General features: G+C 40.8%; 1 protein-coding gene across 10 annotated transcripts in view; it reads left to right on the top strand.

The window, feature by feature from the left end:
• Window positions 1-21508, top strand: part of LOC135083724 (inter alpha-trypsin inhibitor, heavy chain 4-like) — a 31761-nt gene that overhangs the window by 8770 nt on the left and 1483 nt on the right. For 4 of the 10 annotated variants that reach the window (XM_063978459.1, XM_063978451.1, XM_063978478.1 and 1 more), the window contains 20 exons: window positions 3001-3128; window positions 3220-3431; window positions 3507-3617; window positions 3731-3984; window positions 4066-4169; window positions 4267-4404; window positions 4739-4939; window positions 5390-5561; window positions 7565-7741; window positions 8042-8185; window positions 8608-8774; window positions 13741-13884; window positions 14925-15101; window positions 16686-16773; window positions 16934-16957; window positions 17080-17151; window positions 17951-18088; window positions 19313-19381; window positions 19643-19720; window positions 20072-20289. In XM_063978459.1, coding sequence (XP_063834529.1) covers window positions 3001-3128; window positions 3220-3431; window positions 3507-3617; window positions 3731-3984; window positions 4066-4169; window positions 4267-4404; window positions 4739-4939; window positions 5390-5561; window positions 7565-7741; window positions 8042-8185; window positions 8608-8774; window positions 13741-13884; window positions 14925-15101; window positions 16686-16773; window positions 16934-16957; window positions 17080-17151; window positions 17951-18088; window positions 19313-19381; window positions 19643-19720; window positions 20072-20289 — 2816 coding nt within the window. The remainder of the gene's footprint in view (window positions 1-3000; window positions 3129-3219; window positions 3432-3506; window positions 3618-3730; window positions 3985-4065; window positions 4170-4266; window positions 4405-4738; window positions 4940-5389; window positions 5562-7564; window positions 7742-8041; window positions 8186-8607; window positions 8775-13740; window positions 13885-14924; window positions 15102-16685; window positions 16774-16933; window positions 16958-17079; window positions 17152-17950; window positions 18089-19312; window positions 19382-19642; window positions 19721-20071; window positions 20290-21508) is intronic. The other 6 variants (XM_063978468.1, XM_063978494.1, XM_063978499.1 and 3 more) reach the window with 6 other exon arrangements.

Below are 21508 nucleotides of genomic sequence, written 5' to 3'. Positions count from 1 at the left end.
TGCTTCCCGGCGTGGAGGTTTTCATTTCGGCTATTTCTGTATATTCTGGCCTGGTTGCTTCCTGGACAAACCTGAGTCGCGGTTGGTCTGACCAGATATCTGGTATCCTCGACGAAACACTTCTACTGGCCAAAGTCTCCATCTCCGTCGACGCCTGTGCGGGTGGTGCCGCTAAAGAAGGCGCCGGCGTATTAGGCGCGGCGTAAATAAGTGCGGGTCCGTCGTGAGGATCCATCCACAATGCACTGTCCCAAACGTAAAAAAAAATGTTCAACAGGCGTCACCAATGTACGTATTTATGCACTGTATACCTAATTATCACGTCGGGCGTATTGATACACTGTATACGTAATGATCACGTCGGGCGTATTGATACACTGTATACGTAATGATCACGTCGGGCGTATTGATACACTGTATACCTAATGATCACGTCGGGGTCACCAATGTACGTTATTTTATATACCCGATGTACGTAATTATATTAATATACGTTATGTTCAGGTATATTATTGTTGTTGTCCACTTATAAGTAATGTCCACTTTATAAGTTAAATCCACAAAACGTACGTCAGAAGGTTGGAACAGTAAAACATGTGATTTCTTTAAAGGTGTAATTGCGACTAAAATAAAACTGGCGGGCTCAGCCGCCGACACATACAAGGAACAGTATAACTATTGTTTTCTATTGTTAATTGTATTGGGCAATGATGTGGGGACGCAGGACGCTACTCAATACGCTCTGTTCATTCATGGAGTTAATTTATTACTCTGATTAATGTGTACCTACACAGGGCACTTATACATAGTTATATTATTGTTTTTTTTATGTTATTGCATTTACATGCACCTTTTGTTTAATTAAAATCCATTCTTGTGCGTAACGCGACATCAATATTAGTCCAGTCAATAAAGCATTATAGATGGAAATCCATGGAACACAATTTCTGACTTCAGGACTTTATTTAGACTAGTTAGGAGGTGAACATAGCAAAAGTCCCCGCCCTTAGCCCTTGAGCCGGCGGGGTGAGGGGGGTTTAAAGGTACCACTTTTCGGTTTTTCGCTTAATCCTCGGAAACTATGCGTCCTAGTGACATGACTACTATGAACCAAAAAAAGCTTATTCAATTTGGTACAAGCGAGATGGTCAAGTTTTTCTATATCTTGTATAGTTTTTGCGGCATCTGCTCTAGAAGGTCTGTAATATTGGAAATTTTATTTTTGTCTTACATGTTCCCATCAGGAGAAAATCGACTAAATCAACATTGAGCAAATATTTTAGACATGTGGAAGCATGTTAAGCCTAGTTTCAGGGAGGGGACTGCACTGTGCGTATATTTAGACGAATCAATTGGAGCCACTTTTGACTCCTCATCACTCAAAAACTACTGTGCATTAACACTTCAAATTTGGTTCATGTGTTGAGACTTGCAAGATAAACATGAGCTTCAAATTTCATAAATATACCTCAAACGGTTCTTTAGGTATTGACGTCCAAAAATCTACATATCTGACCTATAGACCAAATTCTAACTAACTTCTAGATGACCTTGAAGATTCAAATTTGGCATCCAGATAGGTAGATGTGTAAATACAAATGAACAAATAAAAAACCAGTAAATTTTAACATTTCACAGGTGATAAATAGATTTTAGTGTTCTAAATTTCGATTTTTGAACGTTAATACCTAAATAACCGTTTGAGGTATATTTATGAAATTTGAAGCTGATGTTTATCTTGCGAGTCTCAACACATGAGCCAAATTTGAAGTGTTAATGCACAGTAGTTTTTGAATGATGAGGAGTCAAAAGTGGCTCCAATTGGGTCGTCTAAATATACGCACTGTGCAGTTCCCTCCCTGGAACTAGGCTTAACATGCTCTCGCATGTCTAAAATGTTTGCTTAATGTTGATTTAGTCGATTTTCTCCTGATGGCAACATGTAAGACAATAATAAAATTTCCAATATTACAGACCTTCTAGAGCAGATGCCTCGAAAACTATAAAAGATATAGAAAAACTTGACTTTCTCAGCTGTAGCAAATTGAATATTTTTTTTTTGGTTCATAGTAGTCATGTCACTAGGACGCATAGTTTCCAAGGATTAAGCGAAAAACCGAAAAGTGGTACCTTTAAACCCCCCTCTCCTCGCCGGCTCAAGGGCTAAGGGCGGGGACTTTTGCTATGTTTACCTCCTAACTAGTCTAAATAAAGTCCCGAGGTCAGAAATTGTGTTCCACGGTCTACACCGTCGTTAAAGCATTCATTGACTGGACTAATATCCTCACAAACTTTCACGTTTATGTTTTAGTGGGTGAACTGGGACCCATGACTTATTATTTCTTCATTTATTTACAACGCGACTCCACAATGCTTTTCAATGTCAGTTGAATTGACGATTGTTGACAACAATGCAGTCGGTTGCAACACTTGTAACCCTTCACCACTTTGTACGCCGTAGACTGAACTCAGCTCAGAAACTCTGAGAAAGTTTAACCGCTACACCATGGAGTAGAAAATAGCATTAATATATTGTTTCTTTCTTTCTTGGAAAGCGTGGTCATCATTTTTAAGTTAAGAGAACTATTTACATTGGCAGACATTATCTCCTGTTAGGTCACAATGCCAGGGTCTCGTAATCGTGATACAAACGGTCGGTACCTACCGGCTAAAATAAACTTTATTTTAATTTGGGTTAATAAGACAGCAGAACAGGTGTAGTTTCCTAATATTTACAATTCGACCTTCTAATTTGACATACTAACATAAAATATGTGACCGTTTAGAGATTGTACACACTTAAAAGATTCTTGCATATCGTTATCAAAAAGGATCACATACAAGAAATGGTCTTTGTACTTTCCAATTTACGGATTGCACATACTTTAGATTTTTGTTCTGGGACTTTAGATTTTTGATTGACAGGAAACCCTGGTCAGGGCACCACAGTATTTTTATTACATTAAATTGGTACAATCTACATTACACATAATATTTCAGGGTGTAAAATGGGGCCTTACTGGCTGCCGCTGCTAGGATGCCTCTGCGTCCTGGCTAGTCCGGTCTTCTCTGCTGCGGTGCCCACTCCAGACACCATGGTTGTGGCGAGATCGGACAATGGAGAATCGGTGAGTTTGTAAAGAAATAAGTAACAGCTAAGTTACTAAAAACTGTTTTTTGTGAAGAAGATTGGTATATTGTAGTGTTTTAACATGATAGAGCACAACGCCCACGCCTCCCACGACAGAGGTGGTGACAGAAGAACAGAGTCCTCCACTGAAGCTGACGGAAATGGAGGTGACGTCAAACATCGCGCTTCGTTACGCTCACACGGCCGTGGTCACCACGGTGCGGAACCCCGCGCATCGCTCGCAAGAGGCCACCTTCAGGGTCTTGCTGCCGGAGACTGCCTTCATCAGCGGATTCACCATGTAAATAACATCCCAAAAAATATTTTTTAGCAATTCGAACGTTAGCAATCAACTGATTTGAATACCCTTTGACAGGATCCTCGATGGCAAACCCTACAAAGCCTACGTTAAGGAGAAGGACGAAGCAAAACAAATCTACAATCAAGCGGTGTCAGCAGGAATAGGTGCTGCGCATATCGCTACCAAGTAAGTGAGGTTATTAGGAAAATTTTCGCTCTTAGTCATTTGTACAATGACCACGAAATTGTTGAGACTTCTCGTTTCTTTCATCCTGTTGACACGGCCATATGATCCCGCAGGGCTCGCGACTCGAACCACTTCACGGTGTCCGTGAACGTAGAACCCAACACGGTGGCTGTATTCAACCTGACGTACGAGGAGTTGTTGGTCCGGCGCAATGGAGTGTACAACCACGCTATCAACCTGCACCCGGGCGCGCTCGTGCCCAAGCTCACCGTCACGGTACACATCAAGGAAGCGCAGAAGATCACTGCACTCAGGGTGCCAGAAGTCAGGACTGGGAATGAGATCGATGCCTCTCCCGAAGATCCTCGTAAGTTGCGCTTTATGGCCAATGTAATTGAATTATCGCAAAAGTTTCAGGATTTTTTTTTATTATTTTTCCTTTTTTTAGAAAACGCTAACGCAGTCATAGAACGGGGCGAGAAAGCAAACGAAGCAACCATAACATTCAAGCCGGATCTAAAAGAACAACAAAGATTAATTGATATTTACACGGTAGGTAAATTACCTATTGGATGTTCGGTATTTTCCGAAGACCACAATGTTAAAACTTTTACGATTTCTAAGATATTTCTTGTCATTTTCCTTATAGGAAAAAACTAAAGAATCCCGCACCCCTTCGTATTCGTACGGCTACGATCAAGACGATGATAAGTCTGAAACAGAAGGAGTTTTAGGACAATTCGTGGTTCAATACGACGTTGATCGGCCTAAAAACGGTGAAATATTGGTAAGTTACATAAACTTTTTGGAAAACTGCAAATTGTATTGCGTGGTGTGTGTTTATTTGGTAATATTATGTATAAATCTTCCACAAAAACATTATATTATTCAGAATTTGCGAATCTTCCATTTCTTCTGTATGTGTAGTAATGCTGAGCGCTCTGAAGTTTCCACTCCATTATTGTTGTCATCATCTTAGTCATTACAGTTCTTTTCTGGAAGTGAACCTCTCCCAATTAGCAAAGGTCATGCCCTTCCCCAACCAACAAATTGATAATGATGTTTGTTAGTTCGTGATCGAACCAACATGTCTACAATAATATTATTGTTGCATCATCCAGGTAAACGACGGCTACTTCGTCCACTTCTACGCGCCGTCGGACCTGCCGCCATTGAACAAGCACGTGGTGTTCGTGCTTGACACTTCGGGCTCCATGATGGACCGCAAGATCGTACAGCTTCGCGAGGCCATGCAGACCATCCTCGGGGAACTCAACCCTGGGGATTACTTCAATATCGTCGAGTTCGCCTCGTCTGTCATGGTAAGTTTACGAGAGTTGTCTTGTGCCATTTGCCGCAATATTTTCTCCTTTATTCGTCTTTTCACACCCTTTCTTTCGTCCCCTTTATCTCTCATCCTAACTCTCTCTCTCTCTGTCCTTCAACTCCCTCTGACACAACCACAGAATATGCATGTTATGGAATAAAGGAGAGTAGCTTTTACAAAACGCCTTCAAGAATTTTTTTTTATACCTGACAAAGATCAAATTGTTTCTCTAGCTAGAACATAATATTTTCTAGGACAGGGGTCTCTAAACTTTTAAGTCTTGGGGCCATAATATTTAATTCGGTATGTCGCAAGGGCCATAACAATTTTAATTTTTCTGCCCACCTATGCAAACGTATGCTTAGTCTTAAGCTGTCGCGGGCCGTAGTTTGGAGACCCCTGTTCTAGGACAGTGATAAAATTATTTTATTTTATTTTTCTGTAGGTCCACGAATTGAAAGAAGCCGACGCCGAGCCCACGTCGCCTCACAACCAGTACTTGTCGTTCACTTTCTCGGAGTACAACAAGCCGGCGCGCCTCGTGCCGCCCTCGCCCGCCACGCCTATGAATGTTGCCAAGGCTAAGGTCATCGTCAGCAGACTCCAGGCTGCTGGTGGTGAGTACTCAGCACAAATTACAGGACTTAAGTACCAGTGGTGAACGTAACCAAGTTCAAGAGTAAGTAAGTTAGTAAGCCCTTACTGCTGTTGGTAAGGAACTTTTGACAAAGTTCACAGATATAACCGCCAGACTCTTTACGAGGGTTGTCCTTGTCACAAGTAATCAAGGAAAAGGTCATCGTCGGCAGATGGTGGTTAGTACGCGGCAAAAATTGCAGGACGTAGGTAAGTGCCAGTTTTTGGCTAGGTGGTGGTTACTTTTGATGCGCTGGTGGACGTCGCCAAGGTCGATATCATCATCTTCAAGCCACAGTTGGTGAGTAAATATCTGCAAAAATTGCCTGACAAAGGTAAAAGAAAAGTGCCTGTCGGCGACTTTTTTGTGCCTGTGACTATCAGTCAAGTAACTAAGGTCGAGGTCATGTTCAGTAAGCTTTCTCATCTCTTGGTAAGGAACACTCAACACAAGTTCGTGGATCAAAAGCCTCAGCTGATGTTGGCGTCATTCTTTGTTGCGGTGCTTGCGAACGTAATCAAGGCCAAGGTCACCGTCAATAGATCCCAGACAGCTGGCATTGTATGAAAAGTACACTCCACAAATTCCATGGTTCAAGAACCAGTGGCGCCTGATGCTACCCTTGGTGGTGCCTCTGGACGTAGCCAAGATCAATATTTGCAGACGGCACGTTAATAGTAACGACTCCGCCGTACAAGGTACTGTATACAAGTACCAATACACCTGGGGTCACATTTAGATACGCCCGCGAATGTGGTCATGGCCAAAGTCATCGTGAGCAGGGACAAGATACAAATAGCAGTCCTACCTAGTTTGGGTTAGTAGACTGGTATTTCTAGGTGGGGCTAAAGGATTCTCAGTTTGGGATGCGGTTCAATCAATCCAGTTATCGATGTTTTGAAATAGGTATAATTGCCCTGCCTTTTTTATACTACCCAGATAATTACAGTGGGTGGAATAATTAAAAGATACAAACAAAGTCAATACTAAGGTAACAGTACCTATGTTTTGTATTAAAAACAAATTACAATTACTAATTTCGCAAACAATACCACCTTCTTTGGGAATGGTGAAACGCGCGGCACTAGGCTGGTGTAAGTGTGCCGCGCTGTCCGCATATGTAATAAGTAGAATTAACTGTACCGCTTTTGTTGTGACAAGTTAGTAACAACTATGTAAATGAATTTAAAAAAATGTCATTTTTTTGATAACAAAACATAACATCGGACACTGAAAGAAAATGCTGAGAAGTAGTTTTTTTTCTAACTTAAATAGGCACAGCCTTTACCACCTAAATTAAGTAGGTACTTCTTTAAATACTTAGGTAATCAGAACCTTATTTGATTATCCTCTACCATCAATTTAAAATTAGGTTGGTATAGGAATAGGACAGCTGGAGTACTATCTACTTCTACATACATATAGACAACGGATTTGAGCATTGTAAACACGTTATAAACATCCACGATGACTCATTGTGTGACCTGGGTTAGGTAATGTCATTATTGAAACAGGATGGACGTAGTAACAACTCAGTAAACAACTAGGTATTGTATTATATCGGTCCTTTGATGATGCCACCTATTATAAAGCTATAAGATGATCGGACGATTACATATTATCCTGTTTGCTACCTCTTTTTTATTCATAACATTTATTGCGGTTACTAAATGCTTTTATAGCAGTAGAAAAAAAGAAACCAATAGTTGATTTACAACTTGATTTGATACTACGTTGATAAAGCTTTTGTTTCTTTTATCGCGTTGTTATACCGACTTACCTATTCTTTTTAAGTTTCAAAAAAAGTAGCAGGTTCACATTTCGACTGTATTTTTTTACAAAAATCAATTTGTTTTGATGATAGTTTGAATAACAATACCATTAAGATGTTTATTGTTTATTAATTCTGCACTTTAGTTGTATTTTGTATCTATTTTTGACAAAAAGAGCTTTATTGATGATTACATAATTATGTTATTGTAGGAACCAACATCTACAGCGCGTTGGACGTGGCGGTCGAACTGATCAACAAAGGCATCGGCTGGACGCTGCCCACTAATTCCTCCGCTAAGGGTACGACGGAATCCCCTGCTACGGGCTCCCCTGTCGAGGAAAAGGCCACCACTGAAGTCCAGAAGACAGGAGGCGAAAACACTGAAGGTTTGTATACCTACTTGAACTAACTTTAACGGGGAGACATTTTTAACCCGTCAAAAAAATTTACAATTTGAATCGCATACCTACCCTGCGGGGACAGGGTAGGTTAAGTAAGGCTCACCAAGTCAGAAGGACAAGGCATACCTACCTACTAAAAAGTCCCCAGTGCTCCTTCACTCGCCATGTGAGAGGAAACTGCGGGATTCTAGGAAAAGCCTGTCCCAACCCCCGCCACCCACGATTTTCATTTGTTCTTTCAAATCTCGAATGCCATATTCTGATAATTTAATTTGTTTTTTACAGAAACTCCTAAACTAGAGCCGATCATAATATTCTTGACTGACGGCGACCCAACCGTGGGAGAGACTGACCCCACTCGCATCATCAACCACCTTACCGAGAAGAACTCCGGCGTTAACAGGGCTACTATATTTTCTCTTGCATTTGGTAAGAATATTTTTCTCTTTTTAACTCTTTCTCAGTTTAAGAATAACAAGAGGGGATTGTGCCTTGAATTTTTTTAGACACCCGGTTCGGAATGAACGAAACAAAGTATGTATGTAGTAGGGGCATTAAAAATATCTGGGAGAGTAGGGTGCCCTCTCTTACACTCACTGGTATACTCATGATTACAGCCCATATCAAGAAAGCGAATGGCTACATAATGTTTTTTACCCACCAAGCAAGGAGCTTTCCCTCATCAGTCCCGGATGCGAAAGGCATTATTGGCCGTCGCACAAACCATGCTAAACCAAAACCCACCTTATTCCCACCAGGCGAAGAGCTTTCCCTTATCAGTCGCGGATTTGCACCTGATTGATTGGCTTGCAAAAACTGTGCTAAACCAAAACCAACCTTATTTCCACCAGGTGAGGACGCAGACCGCAAGTTCCTGCGAAAACTATCTCTTCGCAACGACGGGTTCATGCGACACATCTATGAAGCGGCCGATGCGGCGTTGCAGCTGCGTGACTTCTACCGCCAGGTGGCATCGCCGCTACTCGCTGATGTCAAGTTCGCCTACCCGAAGAAACAGGTAGGAAATCTTCTGAAGATCGCTTTTTGTTTGGTAACTTGTTTTTGAAGAATGAATCTAATGTTTATTTATAAAAAAAATGTTTCTTACACACAAACAGCCCAAAAAGCGCATTTAGTCCAGTAGAATTAGATTTTAAATCGGAAATAATTCCTACAAAAGATTTTATTGCTTAAATGGCTTCATTGGTTGCCCATTAAGACTCTCCTATAGTCCATTCAGCGTAAGATGGTGATTATGACAGTTCTATTTAGTGAGGCGCTCCTTATAAACCTAATCGATATTTTTTAGAATCGAGAATATTTTCTATAGAATTAGAAATCTAATCGCCTTTTATTTGTTTGATTTTTAATCTTGATCAAAATTATGTCTATGAATTTGAACTATCTGGAAATGGAATAAACGTGAATATTCTCAGTGGTACAAAATAAATCAGAAAGAATTAAATATCTGCATTTTAGTCAATAAAACCAGGCCTGTTCATCTCCGCGAGTTCACATCGAAAACAAAACACGCACGATAGCCCACCTACAGGAGGCGATTCGACAAGGCTCACATACGAGATACGAGCGAGCATCCTATTTCTTCCGACATTTTCCGCGATTTGGCACTTCACGTCACACATTAGTTTGCCGAAGTTCGCCGAGCCAGCTATTGTCAATTATTATAGGTGTCAAACAGGATAGGGTCTTTGCGCTGGTTTTCGTCCAACTATCGGAGTTGCCAACTTTGTGATCTTAAAATACCCTTACATAAATGTATCATATTATTTTATGTCGTTCGAGTGCTCATAAAGGCAGTCAACTAAAATCCATACTGCAACGCACACACAATCCGCACCGTAACGTAAACGCCTTGCCTCGCCGATGACAGTGCGCGAAGGGCAATGACAGCTCGCAAAACACTGACGTATATCAATGTCTCATGGACTTGGCGTAACTTTAAAATAAACGTACTCGGTACATTACGCACACATTTACACGCATTATAAATACATACACGATTAAAGAAAACAACATGGCCGCAATATAGGCAATCAGCTGACAGGTGTTTGTGTGTGTGTGTGCGTGTAGTTGTCAGCTGATTGCCTATAAATATGTTGTTTTCTTAAATCTTGTATGTAGGTACCTACTCGGCACAAGTCAGGTAGTTAGTGACGTCACATGAAAATGTTGCCAGAATGAGTACTGACCAAACATTATCTATTTCTTTTTTGTATACATCACCAGGGGTAAGTTAGAAAGAGATAAACAGCTGTTTGTCATTAATTTGTCGAATTTTTGTATAGATCTATATTTCCTCTCCACTATTACCTCCATGCCACAAAAGGCGATACGTTGTTGATCCCTTTCCGAGTTGATTTGCCTGCTATATGACCTGAGCTTTGCTTTAAAAAAATGACCCTTAGTCATCTAAGATTTAATTTTGTATGAAGAAGTTTAATAAACACTTAAAATTGTGTTTATAATGCTATCAATTAGACATACATGCCGTGCGCGATGATTTCTGCAATGTACCGGTGACCGGTGTATGGCCGCGCATTTACGTAATTTTTTGGAACTCACTACTTTTTAAATTACATTTTCATTTAGGTAGAACTGTTGCTTAGGCATTATAGATTGCAACAAAACTAGCGCGGGATGGCTACTGCCTTCTGTGAATACAATAACAATACTTTGTATTCAAATTTTACGCATGTGTTTATGGCAGCTCAGTGAAATGGACGAAAACCGAAGTTAGATAGAAAACCAGCACAATGACCCTACTTTCAAAAATTAATATTGCGATTTTATAAATCACTTAAACAACTTTATATTAATTTGCGGGTACGCCGGGACAGCTCGTAAAACAAATTCATTATTTACATATTACTAATTTATCAACTTTGTTCATTGTTAGTTCATTAGTTTTGTTCGTGTTTCGTTTGGGTTAGACCAAGAGCCGAATGCAAAAAATAAATGTTACTTAATTATATTAATCCTACAAAAAACGGACGGACGTGTGCAAGTCTAATAGCCATATACTCGGTTAACTCATTTTAAAAAGTGCACAAAAACGTTCTATGTTCAGACAGACTATATGACGAATCTATAAGGGTTCCGTTTTTGCCATTTGGCTACGGAACCCTAAATACCGTATCAAAATCTGTTGCATAGTTTTAAAGATCTAAGCATAAATAGGGACAGACAGACAGGAAAGCGACTTTTTTTTATAATTATTACGTAGTGATGATGGGCATATAGACCAAATAAAGACATTTTGATTTAAGGGGGGACATCGTAAGAGCCATTCACATTTTTATCAGAAAGTTAATAAATTAATATATTTAGGTTTTTGAAATCTAAAACAGCCAGGAAATCAAAGAGGCAAACATGATACCTTTGTGATTTTATAGGAATTTTATTATTGTAAAACACGGTCATATTAAACTTTTATAAAAAAATCCAGAGGTAAATGTTTTTTTTCGAGAAAAATTTTTTCTAATCGTGTTTTCGAAAATATCATCCCATCACACATACGTGCTGTAATACATAATATTGAAAACAGTGCGAAATATCGTCAATTGCAGTTTTCACATACTAAGGGCCCATAATGAAATTAGTATAATGTTTGTTTATGTAATAAAATTTGGTTTGAAATACCTACTGAATTGAATTTTTATTTCTTACTAGCTTTTTGGCTTCGCCCACGTGAAATAAATAAATTGTCACAGTTATGTGTGTTATAAAATATTTAGGTGCTAGTTCTTACACTATATAACTGGCGGCCGCATGTAGCTGCGCGTTGCCGCGAAGAGCAGTGAATGCAAGTGTGGTGCGCTAGATGGCGACACAGTAGCTTCTTGTAGCAGTCAGCCCTATGGCATCAAGGCAGTACCGCTCACTGACGTATGTCAACAAAACGGTGCTCGACTCTTAAGACAAGCTAAATTACACCATATTGTTGATGACATTGAGCATACATTTTTTTGAATACCTTCGCGAAGAAAAACTTCTGTACGTAGTACTTATTATTATTCTGTGATAAAACATCAAAATAACAATAACAAACAATACGTGGAGAAATCGCATAAAACAAAACCGTCATCAAAGGCAAACGTACACGTACTGACTTAGCTTTGACCTGCCTGAGATAATAATCGTGATTCGATGGTAAGATGACTACCATGCCGATTACTGATTTATTGCGATTGTTTATGTCCCATCCCTATGAGCAAAAGTTCCGACTAACGCAGAAGCAATTCATTTAATATTTTTTCACAATTTTTTCTAAATAATTAACTAATAAATAATTAGAAATTCTTGTTTAGGTTAATTGAGAAAGATTAGTGATTGATATTTTGGAAGGATGAAAACATACAAAAGTAATTGATTTTTACTACTCAATATTTTTATTCGTAGAAAGTTAGAATCATAAAACGAAACGTTTTATCTGTCTAAATCACCATCATAAGTTGAATGAACTATAGGTTTTCGACTTCGACGGAGTTGTGCTTAAGTGGTGGGGGCCCCCGAAAGGGGCGCTTTTTCGGTTTTCCGATTATATCGCGTAAAGGACTGACCCTATCGAAAAGTGGCCTTCCTGACGGTTGAAGGGCATTTAATCCTGCATTAAATAAGACCAAATTCATATGTTTTGAACAAACCGTTCTCGTGCAAATGTTCGGCAAAGTAGAAAATATTTGTATAATTAATGACCCTCTCCACGTCCAATAGCTCGTCACTCGTAGGCTCCCAAGCCTTGTAAAGGGTCGCCTTAACCAGCGTATCCCTGTATAGGCTCACGAGTTGGATTCGCTTATCCTTGTTCGTCCCAGCCGTTCCTTAACTGCGGTTGCTGCACCTCTTCCTGGCACTCTCCTGAACGACTCTGTGTTACCTACAGTGGCTGCTCCTCTTCCTTGTATCCTCCTGTACGATTGCATTGCTTAGCCATATGCCTGGTCCAAGGTTCGACGCCACAAATTCAACTTCGTACGCGTGAAAATAGTTTAAATACTATTTTCCGTGCTTGCAACATTTTTCTTTACTGCTTCGCCTCTATTAGTCGTAGAGTGATTGTATATATCCTATAGCCTTCCTCAATTTATGAGCTATTCAACACAAAAATAATTATTTCAATCAAACTAGTAATTCTTGAGATTAGCGCGTTCAAACAAACAAACAAAAAACTCTTCAGCGTTTTAATATGAACTTGTTGTTGTTGATTTTTGGCGTCGAACCTTAGACCAGGCATACGGCTAGGCAACGTAGTCGTGCAGGAGGATACAAGGAAGAGGAGCAGCCACAGTAGGTAACACAAAGTCATTCAGGTGAGTGCCAGGAAGAGGTGCAGCAACCGCAGTTAAGGAACGGCTGGGACGAACAAGGATAGGCGCATCCAGCTCGTAAGCCTTAATAGGGTTACACTGGTTGAGGCGCTCCTTTTCAAGACTTGGAAGCCTGTGGGTAACGAGCCATTGGACGTGGAGAGGGTCATTAATTATACACATATTTTCTACTTTGCCGAACATTTGTACGAGAACGGTTTGTTCAAAACATATGAATTTGGTCTTATTTAATGCAGGATTAAATGCCCTTCAACCGTCAGGATGACCACTTTTCGATAGGGTAAGTTCTTTACGCGGTATAACCGGAAAACCGAAAAAGCGCCCCTTTCGGGGGCCCCCACCACTTAAGCACAACTCCGTCGAAGTCGAAAACCTAGGAGAGTCTTTATGGGCAACTAATGAAGCCATTAAAGCACTAAAATCTTTAGTAGGAATTATTTCCGATTTAATTCATTTTTGTGTTTAATTCTACTGGCCTAATTAAGAACTCAATCTCTTCTAATTACAGAGTCAATAAATATTGATAATTTTGCATATATTATAGTCAAATGCTCAAATGGTTGTAGATTTGTACCATATTACCAGCGTGTGGTGTAGTAAGCCAAATCCTTTACAAATGCCTGAGTTGTTTCCCAGGTGAAAGCGGAGTCGCTGACGAAGCACCAGTTCCGGCGCTACTACTTGGGCTCTGAAAGCGTGGTGGCGGGCCTCGTGGAGCCCGAAGTCACCGAGCTTACGCCGACCGTCGGCGCCTTCTGCGGAAACGATCAGCTGGGACGGGTGAGTGCTAAAATGTACCTTATTCCGATGTAATAAGCACCAGTTCCGGCGCTACTACTCGGGCTCTGAAAGCCCGGTGGCGGGACGAATGGAACAGAACGACCAGGACGGGTGAGTGCTCAGCAAGGATCCATAGGTACCTACTCATACATTTGTCGCCTACAATCGTTATAATGCCATGATAAGAAAGTTCAGACCGCCTTTAAGCGACGAGCAATGGTTACTTGTTATAAGGCATCATCTATTTCATCCAAGTTACTTAATATGGTCCGCGACATAATTACATTCCTAAAGCTGCCTATCTTTGTTTATTATTTTTTTCTATAATCAAGTAGGGGCCGAGCGATCACATCCTAGTACGATTTTTTAAGTGAATAAATTTTCCTGTTGTTATAATAACAAAGCATATTAAAAAAGTAATATAAAAAAGCTGCACGATTTATGATAAAATATATGATACACTAATCGAGACTAGGTATTAGTTATTAATTTTGTCCGTCGATGAGGATAACCTTTAATATTTTTTACAGTCCAATTAGTTTTCGGTAGGCAGTTACATCTGTCTGCTATGTTGTTCATTTTAAATACATTCAGATACCAATGCTGCGCCACTGCTTAGTACGAAACTGTGCTTAGCTTATAGCTGGAGCCTGTTGAACGTTTTCACATTAGGGCGTCAGAAGCGGGACAGCACAGTAGCGGCGTTTTTGTAATGTGAAGGCATCCACTGTCATATAATATGAAATTATCGGTAGCGCGTCTATCGCACGTTTGCAGCACTGCTGCTGAAAGTGCTTTATAATAAAACTAGCAGCCCGTCCTGGCTTTGCACGCTTGCAATGGAATTTCGCGGGTTTTCTCTTTTATAATATGCATGTTTTTATACATATAAACCTTCCTCTCGCTCGCCCTATTTATTAAAAAAACTACATCCAAATCCGTTGCGAAGTTTTAAAGATTTAAGCATACACAGGGACAGACGGACAGGAAAGCGACTTTGTTTTATAATGTGTAGTGAAGAATCGCGTGATTGTCACCAGAAATACATGGAGATCGTGCCTAAAGCGCCGGTGCCGCTGCAAAAGGAGCACTACCTGCCGCTGGAGCGCCTGTGGGCCTTCCTCACCGTGCGCCAGCTGCTGGACGAGCGCGACGCGCGCGACGCCGACGACAAGCTGCCCGCGCCCGACAAGAGGGCACTCGACATCGCGCTCAAGGTACACACGTCACTACAACCAGGTCTGTTCATCTCCGCGAGTTTACATCGAAAACAAAACAAGCACGATGGCACCCTACAGGATTACTATTCGACAAGGCCTCACATACGAGCGAGCATTGAATCACGCACGCGTATTCTTGTGTATGATGGAAAAAAATAAAATGGTGTACTAAATACTGTGCAGTATTTAACTGCCTAAATAATAATAAAAACACAGAATGTACTTTTTTAAGTTGCCTGAAGACACTGCGAGGTAAATAAGTGGTTAATATTATTCATGATAATTCATGCTTAATCATGTATTTCCTTCGCTATTTTCTGCAGTTTGGCACCTCACGTCACACATCATTTTACCGAAGTCAGCCCTATGGCTTCGGCGCAGTACCGATCACTGACGTTTGTCAACAAAATGGTGCTTGACTCTTGAGACAAGCTAAATTACACCATATTGTTAATGACATTGAGCATACATTTTTTTAAATACCTTCGCGAAGTAAACCTTTTGTACGTAGTACCAGGCCTGTTCATCTCCGCGAGTTTGCATCGAAAACAAAACACGCGCGACTACCCCTCCTGAGGTACCTAATCGACAGGACAATCACGAGCGAGTATTGACGCACGCACGTATTCTTCACCCATTTGCATTGTAAAGACAATAAACAATTTGTAAAAACGATGGTGTAATTAATACTCTGCAGTATTTTTAATTGCCTGAATAATATTAGAAACACAAAATATAATTCAATCTTATTCATGTATTTCCTCCGCCATTTTCCGCAGTTTGGCACCTCATGTCACACATCATTTTACCGAAGTCAGCCCTATGTCTTCGGCGCAGTACCGATCACTGACGTTTGTCAACAAAATGGTGCTCGACTCTTGAGACAAGCTAAATTACACCATATTGTTAACTAGCTTTCCGCCCGCGGCTTCGCCCGCGTGGAATTTTGTCTGTCACAGAAAAACTTTATCGCGCGCGTCCCTGTTTCAAAAACCGGGATAAAAACTATCCTATGTTCTTTCCCGGGACTCAAACTATCTCTATGCCAAATTTCATCAAAATCGGTTGCGAGGTTTAAGCGGGAAAGCGTAACAGACAGACAGACAGAGTTACTTTCGCATTTATAATATTAGTTGGGATAGTTGGGATGACATTGAGCATACATTTTTTTAAATACCTTCGCGAAGTAAACCTTTTGTACGTAGTACTTATTATTATTCTGTGCTACAACCCGCAGTTAACCTTAACTGCGCTCCTGGCGGCCGTGACGTCACCCCGACGGTCTGCTACAGACGGGCGAACGCGGCGAGGTGTGCGGGTAATTGGGAGAGAGTCGCATTCCAGCGACGTGCGCTGTCAGCTCGATTGGGTTGTATCTTCAACATAATCAACGTAAATAAACCTCCGTTACAGCTCCGCAAAAAATTCGGAGACAGAGGCGGAGGCACGACTTGTTGCGAAAGTTTCACACATTTGGAGGCGGAGGCAAGGTTATAATCCTGCCGAAGATGAGCGTTGCGGGAATTAGTTTTTATTACGTCAAGTCTAAGTCAGATGTAAACAACAAATCGTATTTTTCAGTACTCATTCGTGACGCCACTCACTTCTCTGGTGGTGGTCAAGCCGAACGCGACTGACGCCATCGACGCCGAGTCCGTCCACAAACAGAGTAAGTGACATTTATTAATTTCTGTAGATATTTTACTGTGTTTAATTGTTTAAATCAGTCATTGGGTAATTATTATGTGATGCAGAGACTATTAAAATCCCAAGAAGATTTTGATTAATTGAAGACACATAATAATATTTTAAAATGTTTTTGTTTACAGATCAAGATGTCGGTTACAGTTCATGTAAGTTTCTTTTCTTCTATAGTTCCTATGCTGTCTCTAAATTATTTGAGTTATTCCAAACAAAAACACGTTTGTTCGGCATGAAATGAAATTAATTCTAACTCTTTTCTGATCGTGAACAGTGCTGTCGGCTAACTACGCTAGCTTCGCGGCGCGGCCTATGTTCAGCTCGGTTGGATTCGCGGGGGCTCCTGGTAAGTCCACGTTGACCTTTATTCCGATCCAATTTTGAAAAATTTCTAATTTTTTCTTAATTATCTTAAGAGGCTGCGCAAACGCAGACACTATTTGCTGCCATTACAGTAAAATGAGCAGTTGTGTTCGGTATTTTGTTGCTGTGTCTAGTAGCAGCTATCGGCTATGCGCAGCGTAGTATAATTGTAATATTTGTCAACGTTGCTTGTGTCGTCTACTGACGATTTTTAGGTTCCTATACCGAACACTTTTTATAATCGAAGAAGAGTAAATATGTCACTAGTGGTTACAAAAATTATCCACGTCTACGCAAAAAGTGTCTGATTTCATGTTGAAAATTAAATATCCACTGATGGCTTCTATGTCTATGTGACACAAAGCACAAAAGTTTCTACTTAGGTTTGCGCAGCCCCCAAAAAGCAACCCAGATGCACAATTACCTACTTATTTAAATAAGCTCACACAACCTTAAGTATTTTTTATCAATGATTCTTGTCCTGTGCAGTTGCACGAACCGCATGAACTGTGTCATAAAATATACAGTCATTTGCACAAAGCAATGCATGTCTCATTTGTATAGTATTATCACCACCATGTTTTTATATACACTCGATCACAAAAAAAGCTTTTCCATACAAAAATGGCCGTGTCATCTTTGAACTCGGTATCTACAGTCAGAACTTGTAAATGATCAGTCTCGTCGTGGTCACAGAATAGGCTGTTTTACACAGTATGTAATGTCCCCGTTTGACATGCTTAGTGTCGAAGCGCAGTGGTATGGAACAGCTCGTTTTGTAGTGGTCGCGCATCGCTTTGCATTCGAGAGCGCGAGCACCCCCGCCTACTTTGCAGGCCCCGCGGCGCTCGCGCTGCCTGTCGCCGACAACTGGGGCATCCCACTAGACGAGCCGCTCGACTACGAAGAAGCACTACCAGGTATGAGAATGTTGCCTGGCGAACATAAACTGTATACATCGTTTCATTCATGAAGACGCGCCCCACCAATTTTTAGGTCGAGGGAAGCGCGGGGTGCGGGGAGTTTGATCCGAGCAATCCGAGCGTCATTATTGTAGTGTGCGTGCACTCATGGATAATTTAGCGTGTTTACCGATAACACTCAAACATTAACAGAAGAATGGTGGGGCGCGTCTTCGTGGATGGAACGATCTATAATGCTACGTAATCCGTTTACAGATGTGTAGCATCGGTTTATATTATACAACCCGATCAAGTTATCTGCACACCTCGCTGGAATGCGACTCTCCCTTACGCTTACCCGCACACCTATCCGCGTTCGCCCCGTCAGTCCCAGAGCATCGATGTGACGTCACGGTCGCCAGGTGCGCAGTTAACTCGACCGGGTTGTAGTTAAGTTACGACCTCTCTTGCCGAGTCTACAATATTATCACTTTCCCGATTGACTACTCAAATAAAGGATAATATTTTGTGATGTCTTCTTGAATAATTTGAATTCGACTATTCTAAACTTCATGCAATTGGACATATTCTCTAAATGCATGTTTATTCTTTTATTTAATCCTTTAAGCGTGAACCTGGGAATATGTGTTTGCCGTAATAAAAATATAGTAGGTACCTATGTCAGAATAATAAATCTATATTGCCGCGAAGCAGGTTGATTTTTCGCGTAGGTACTCGTAGCGAGCGTAATTTTTGGTGACCTACTATGTGGATATTCGTTTGCATGACGTCTGCGGTCCCATGCATTCCCGCAGGGTTTTAGAATTTATTTCAACCCTAGGTAATGTAATGCCAATGGGTGTGCTTGGTGCATGAAAACTGTTTGGGCAGCGCTGTGGAGAGCAGACCACCCGCTCTAGCAGCATGCGAACGGAGTTTGCGGAACGCCAAAATATAATATCAGTATGCTGCACCGACTTAACTCATCAAAAAACCTCAGGCGACTGACGCTATGGACTACCTAATGTCCACATTGAGTAATGTGCATGAGTGCAAATATATCAGAATGCTTCTGTTATTTTGCCACAAAGAAGTTCACTAAATACTTATAGGTGTGCATCATATTTCATGCTTCATAAAAAGCTTTATTTTTCAAGAACTGGTAAAAATACTTAAGGAATTTAAAACAATGAACACGAGGAACTACATTATTTACCCAGTCCTTTATATTTTAAATTTCAGTCAGGACATCGTTGTCGTCGACCAAATCGACTTACCGAGGCCTGCCTCAAGCACAGTATAGTAGTTTCTGTAAGAAATTTTTGTATGATTTAAGTAATTTTAGGCTATTTATTAAACCAGCTTGACTTTAATAACACCTTAAAATAATCTAGACACGCGATAGCGTGTCAAGCCAATAAATAAATATTCTTGGACATTTACACTGCACCGTCCAGTCCCAAAATAAGCAAAGCTTGTACCTATTTATTAGTAGGTACACACCCAAATTAAAAACCTGCGTGATACAAAGGAGGGTAATGTGTTTATCCAGTTGAATTATTTAAATTTCAGCTCGTCTTCCAATTCCGATGAATGCGTTTGGATTGCAAATGTACCGTCAAGCAGGAGCAGCTGATATGGCAGATACCCGTAAGAACAAACATTTTTAAGTAGGAGGTCCTACTCAAAATAATTTTACCAAATCAGACATTAGGTACTTTTCATCATCAAGTAATTATCGAGCTATATATTCCCAGGTTTATGTATATCTAGGTATGTAAAGTAGTATTATAAGTATAATTAAAACAAATGCAATTCATACGTTCCCTGAAAAATTAGGAATTGGGTCCTCGTAAGTTGATTTTTTTTTGAGAATTTGTGGTCTTGTAGGAAAAGTATTTTAGTAGAAGCGAAAAGCTTCTACTAAAATACTTTTCTTTATGTTTGACCAAGTGTAAAAATTACGCCTTGTACCTGTAGTGATTGAGTGTGTTGTATTAGTAGATGCAGGTGCGCCAGTCAGCACGACTTTGCTAGTGGCGCCGAGCACGCCGGCCACCCTCACCAGCGCGCCCACCACGGCGGCCGCAGACCCTCTGGAGAAGTACCACCTCTCAGATTTTGTGTGGGTATCGCTGCTGCTGCGCCCCGGCGAAGACGCCATCCATCTGAAAACCAACACGACAGATGAGACGTTGAAACTCTCTAAAGACGATGTCGTAAGTAGAGAAACATGAAAACTAATAAGTTTAAAATGTTTGCACTTATAGGCCAGTAGAATTAAACACAAAAATGAATTAAATCGGAAATAATTCCTACTAAAGATTTTAGGGTTTTAATGGCTTCATTAGTTGCCCATAAAGATTCTACTAGATTTTCGACTTCGACGGAGTTGTGCTTAAGTGGTGGGGGCCGTCGAAAGGGGCGCTTTTTCGGTTTTCCGGTTATACCGCGTAAAGGACTTACCCTATCGAAAAGTGGTCTTACTGACGGTTGAAGGGCATTTAATTCTGCATTAAATAAGACCAAATTCATATGTTTTGGACAAACCGTTCTCGTGCAAATGTTCGGCAAAGTAGAAAATATGTGTATAATTAATGACCCTCTCCACGACCAATGGCTCGTTACCGGCAGGCTTCCAAGTCTTGAAAAGAAGCGCCTCAACCAGTGTAACCCTATCAAGGCTTACGAGCTGGATGCGCCTATCCTTGTTCGTCCCAGCCGTTCCTTAACTGCGGTTGCTGCACCTCTTCCTGGCACTCACCTGAACGACTCTGTGTTACCTACTGTAGCTGTCCCTCTTCCTTGTATCCTCCTGCACGACTACGTTGCCTAGCAGTAAGCCTGGTCTAAGGTTCGACGCCAAAAATCAACAACAACAAGTTCATATTAAAACGCTGAAGAGTTTTTTGTTTGTTTGTTTGAACGCGCTAATCTAGTAGAATTACTAGTTTGATTGAAATAATTATTATTGTGTTGAATAGCTCATAAATTGAGAAAGGCTATAGGATATATACAATCATTCTACAACTAATAGAGGCGAAGCAGTAAAGAAAAATGTTGCAAGCACGGAAAATAGTATTTAAACTATTTTCACGCGTACGAAGTTGATTTTGTGGCGTCGAACCTTGGACCAGGCATATGGCTAAGCAATGCAATCGTACAGGAGGGTACAAGGAAGAGGGGCAGCCACATTAGGTAACACAGAGTCGTTCAGGAGAGTACCAGGAAGAGGTGCAGCAACCGCAGTTAAGGAACGGCTGGGACGAACAAGGATATGCGAATCCAACTCGTGAGCCTTGACAGGGATACGCTGGTTAAGGCGACCCTTTACAAGGCTTGGGAGCCTACGGGTGACGAGCTATTGGACGTGGAGAGGGTCATTAATTATACACATATTTTCTACTTTGCCGAACATTTGCACGAGAACGGTTTGTC

Source organism: Ostrinia nubilalis, chromosome 2 (genome assembly GCF_963855985.1).
Source record: "Ostrinia nubilalis chromosome 2, ilOstNubi1.1, whole genome shotgun sequence".
Lineage (NCBI taxonomy): Eukaryota > Metazoa > Arthropoda > Insecta > Lepidoptera > Crambidae > Ostrinia > Ostrinia nubilalis.
Note: the sequence above shows the minus strand (reverse complement) of the source record. Positions and strands in the feature narration are given on the sequence as shown.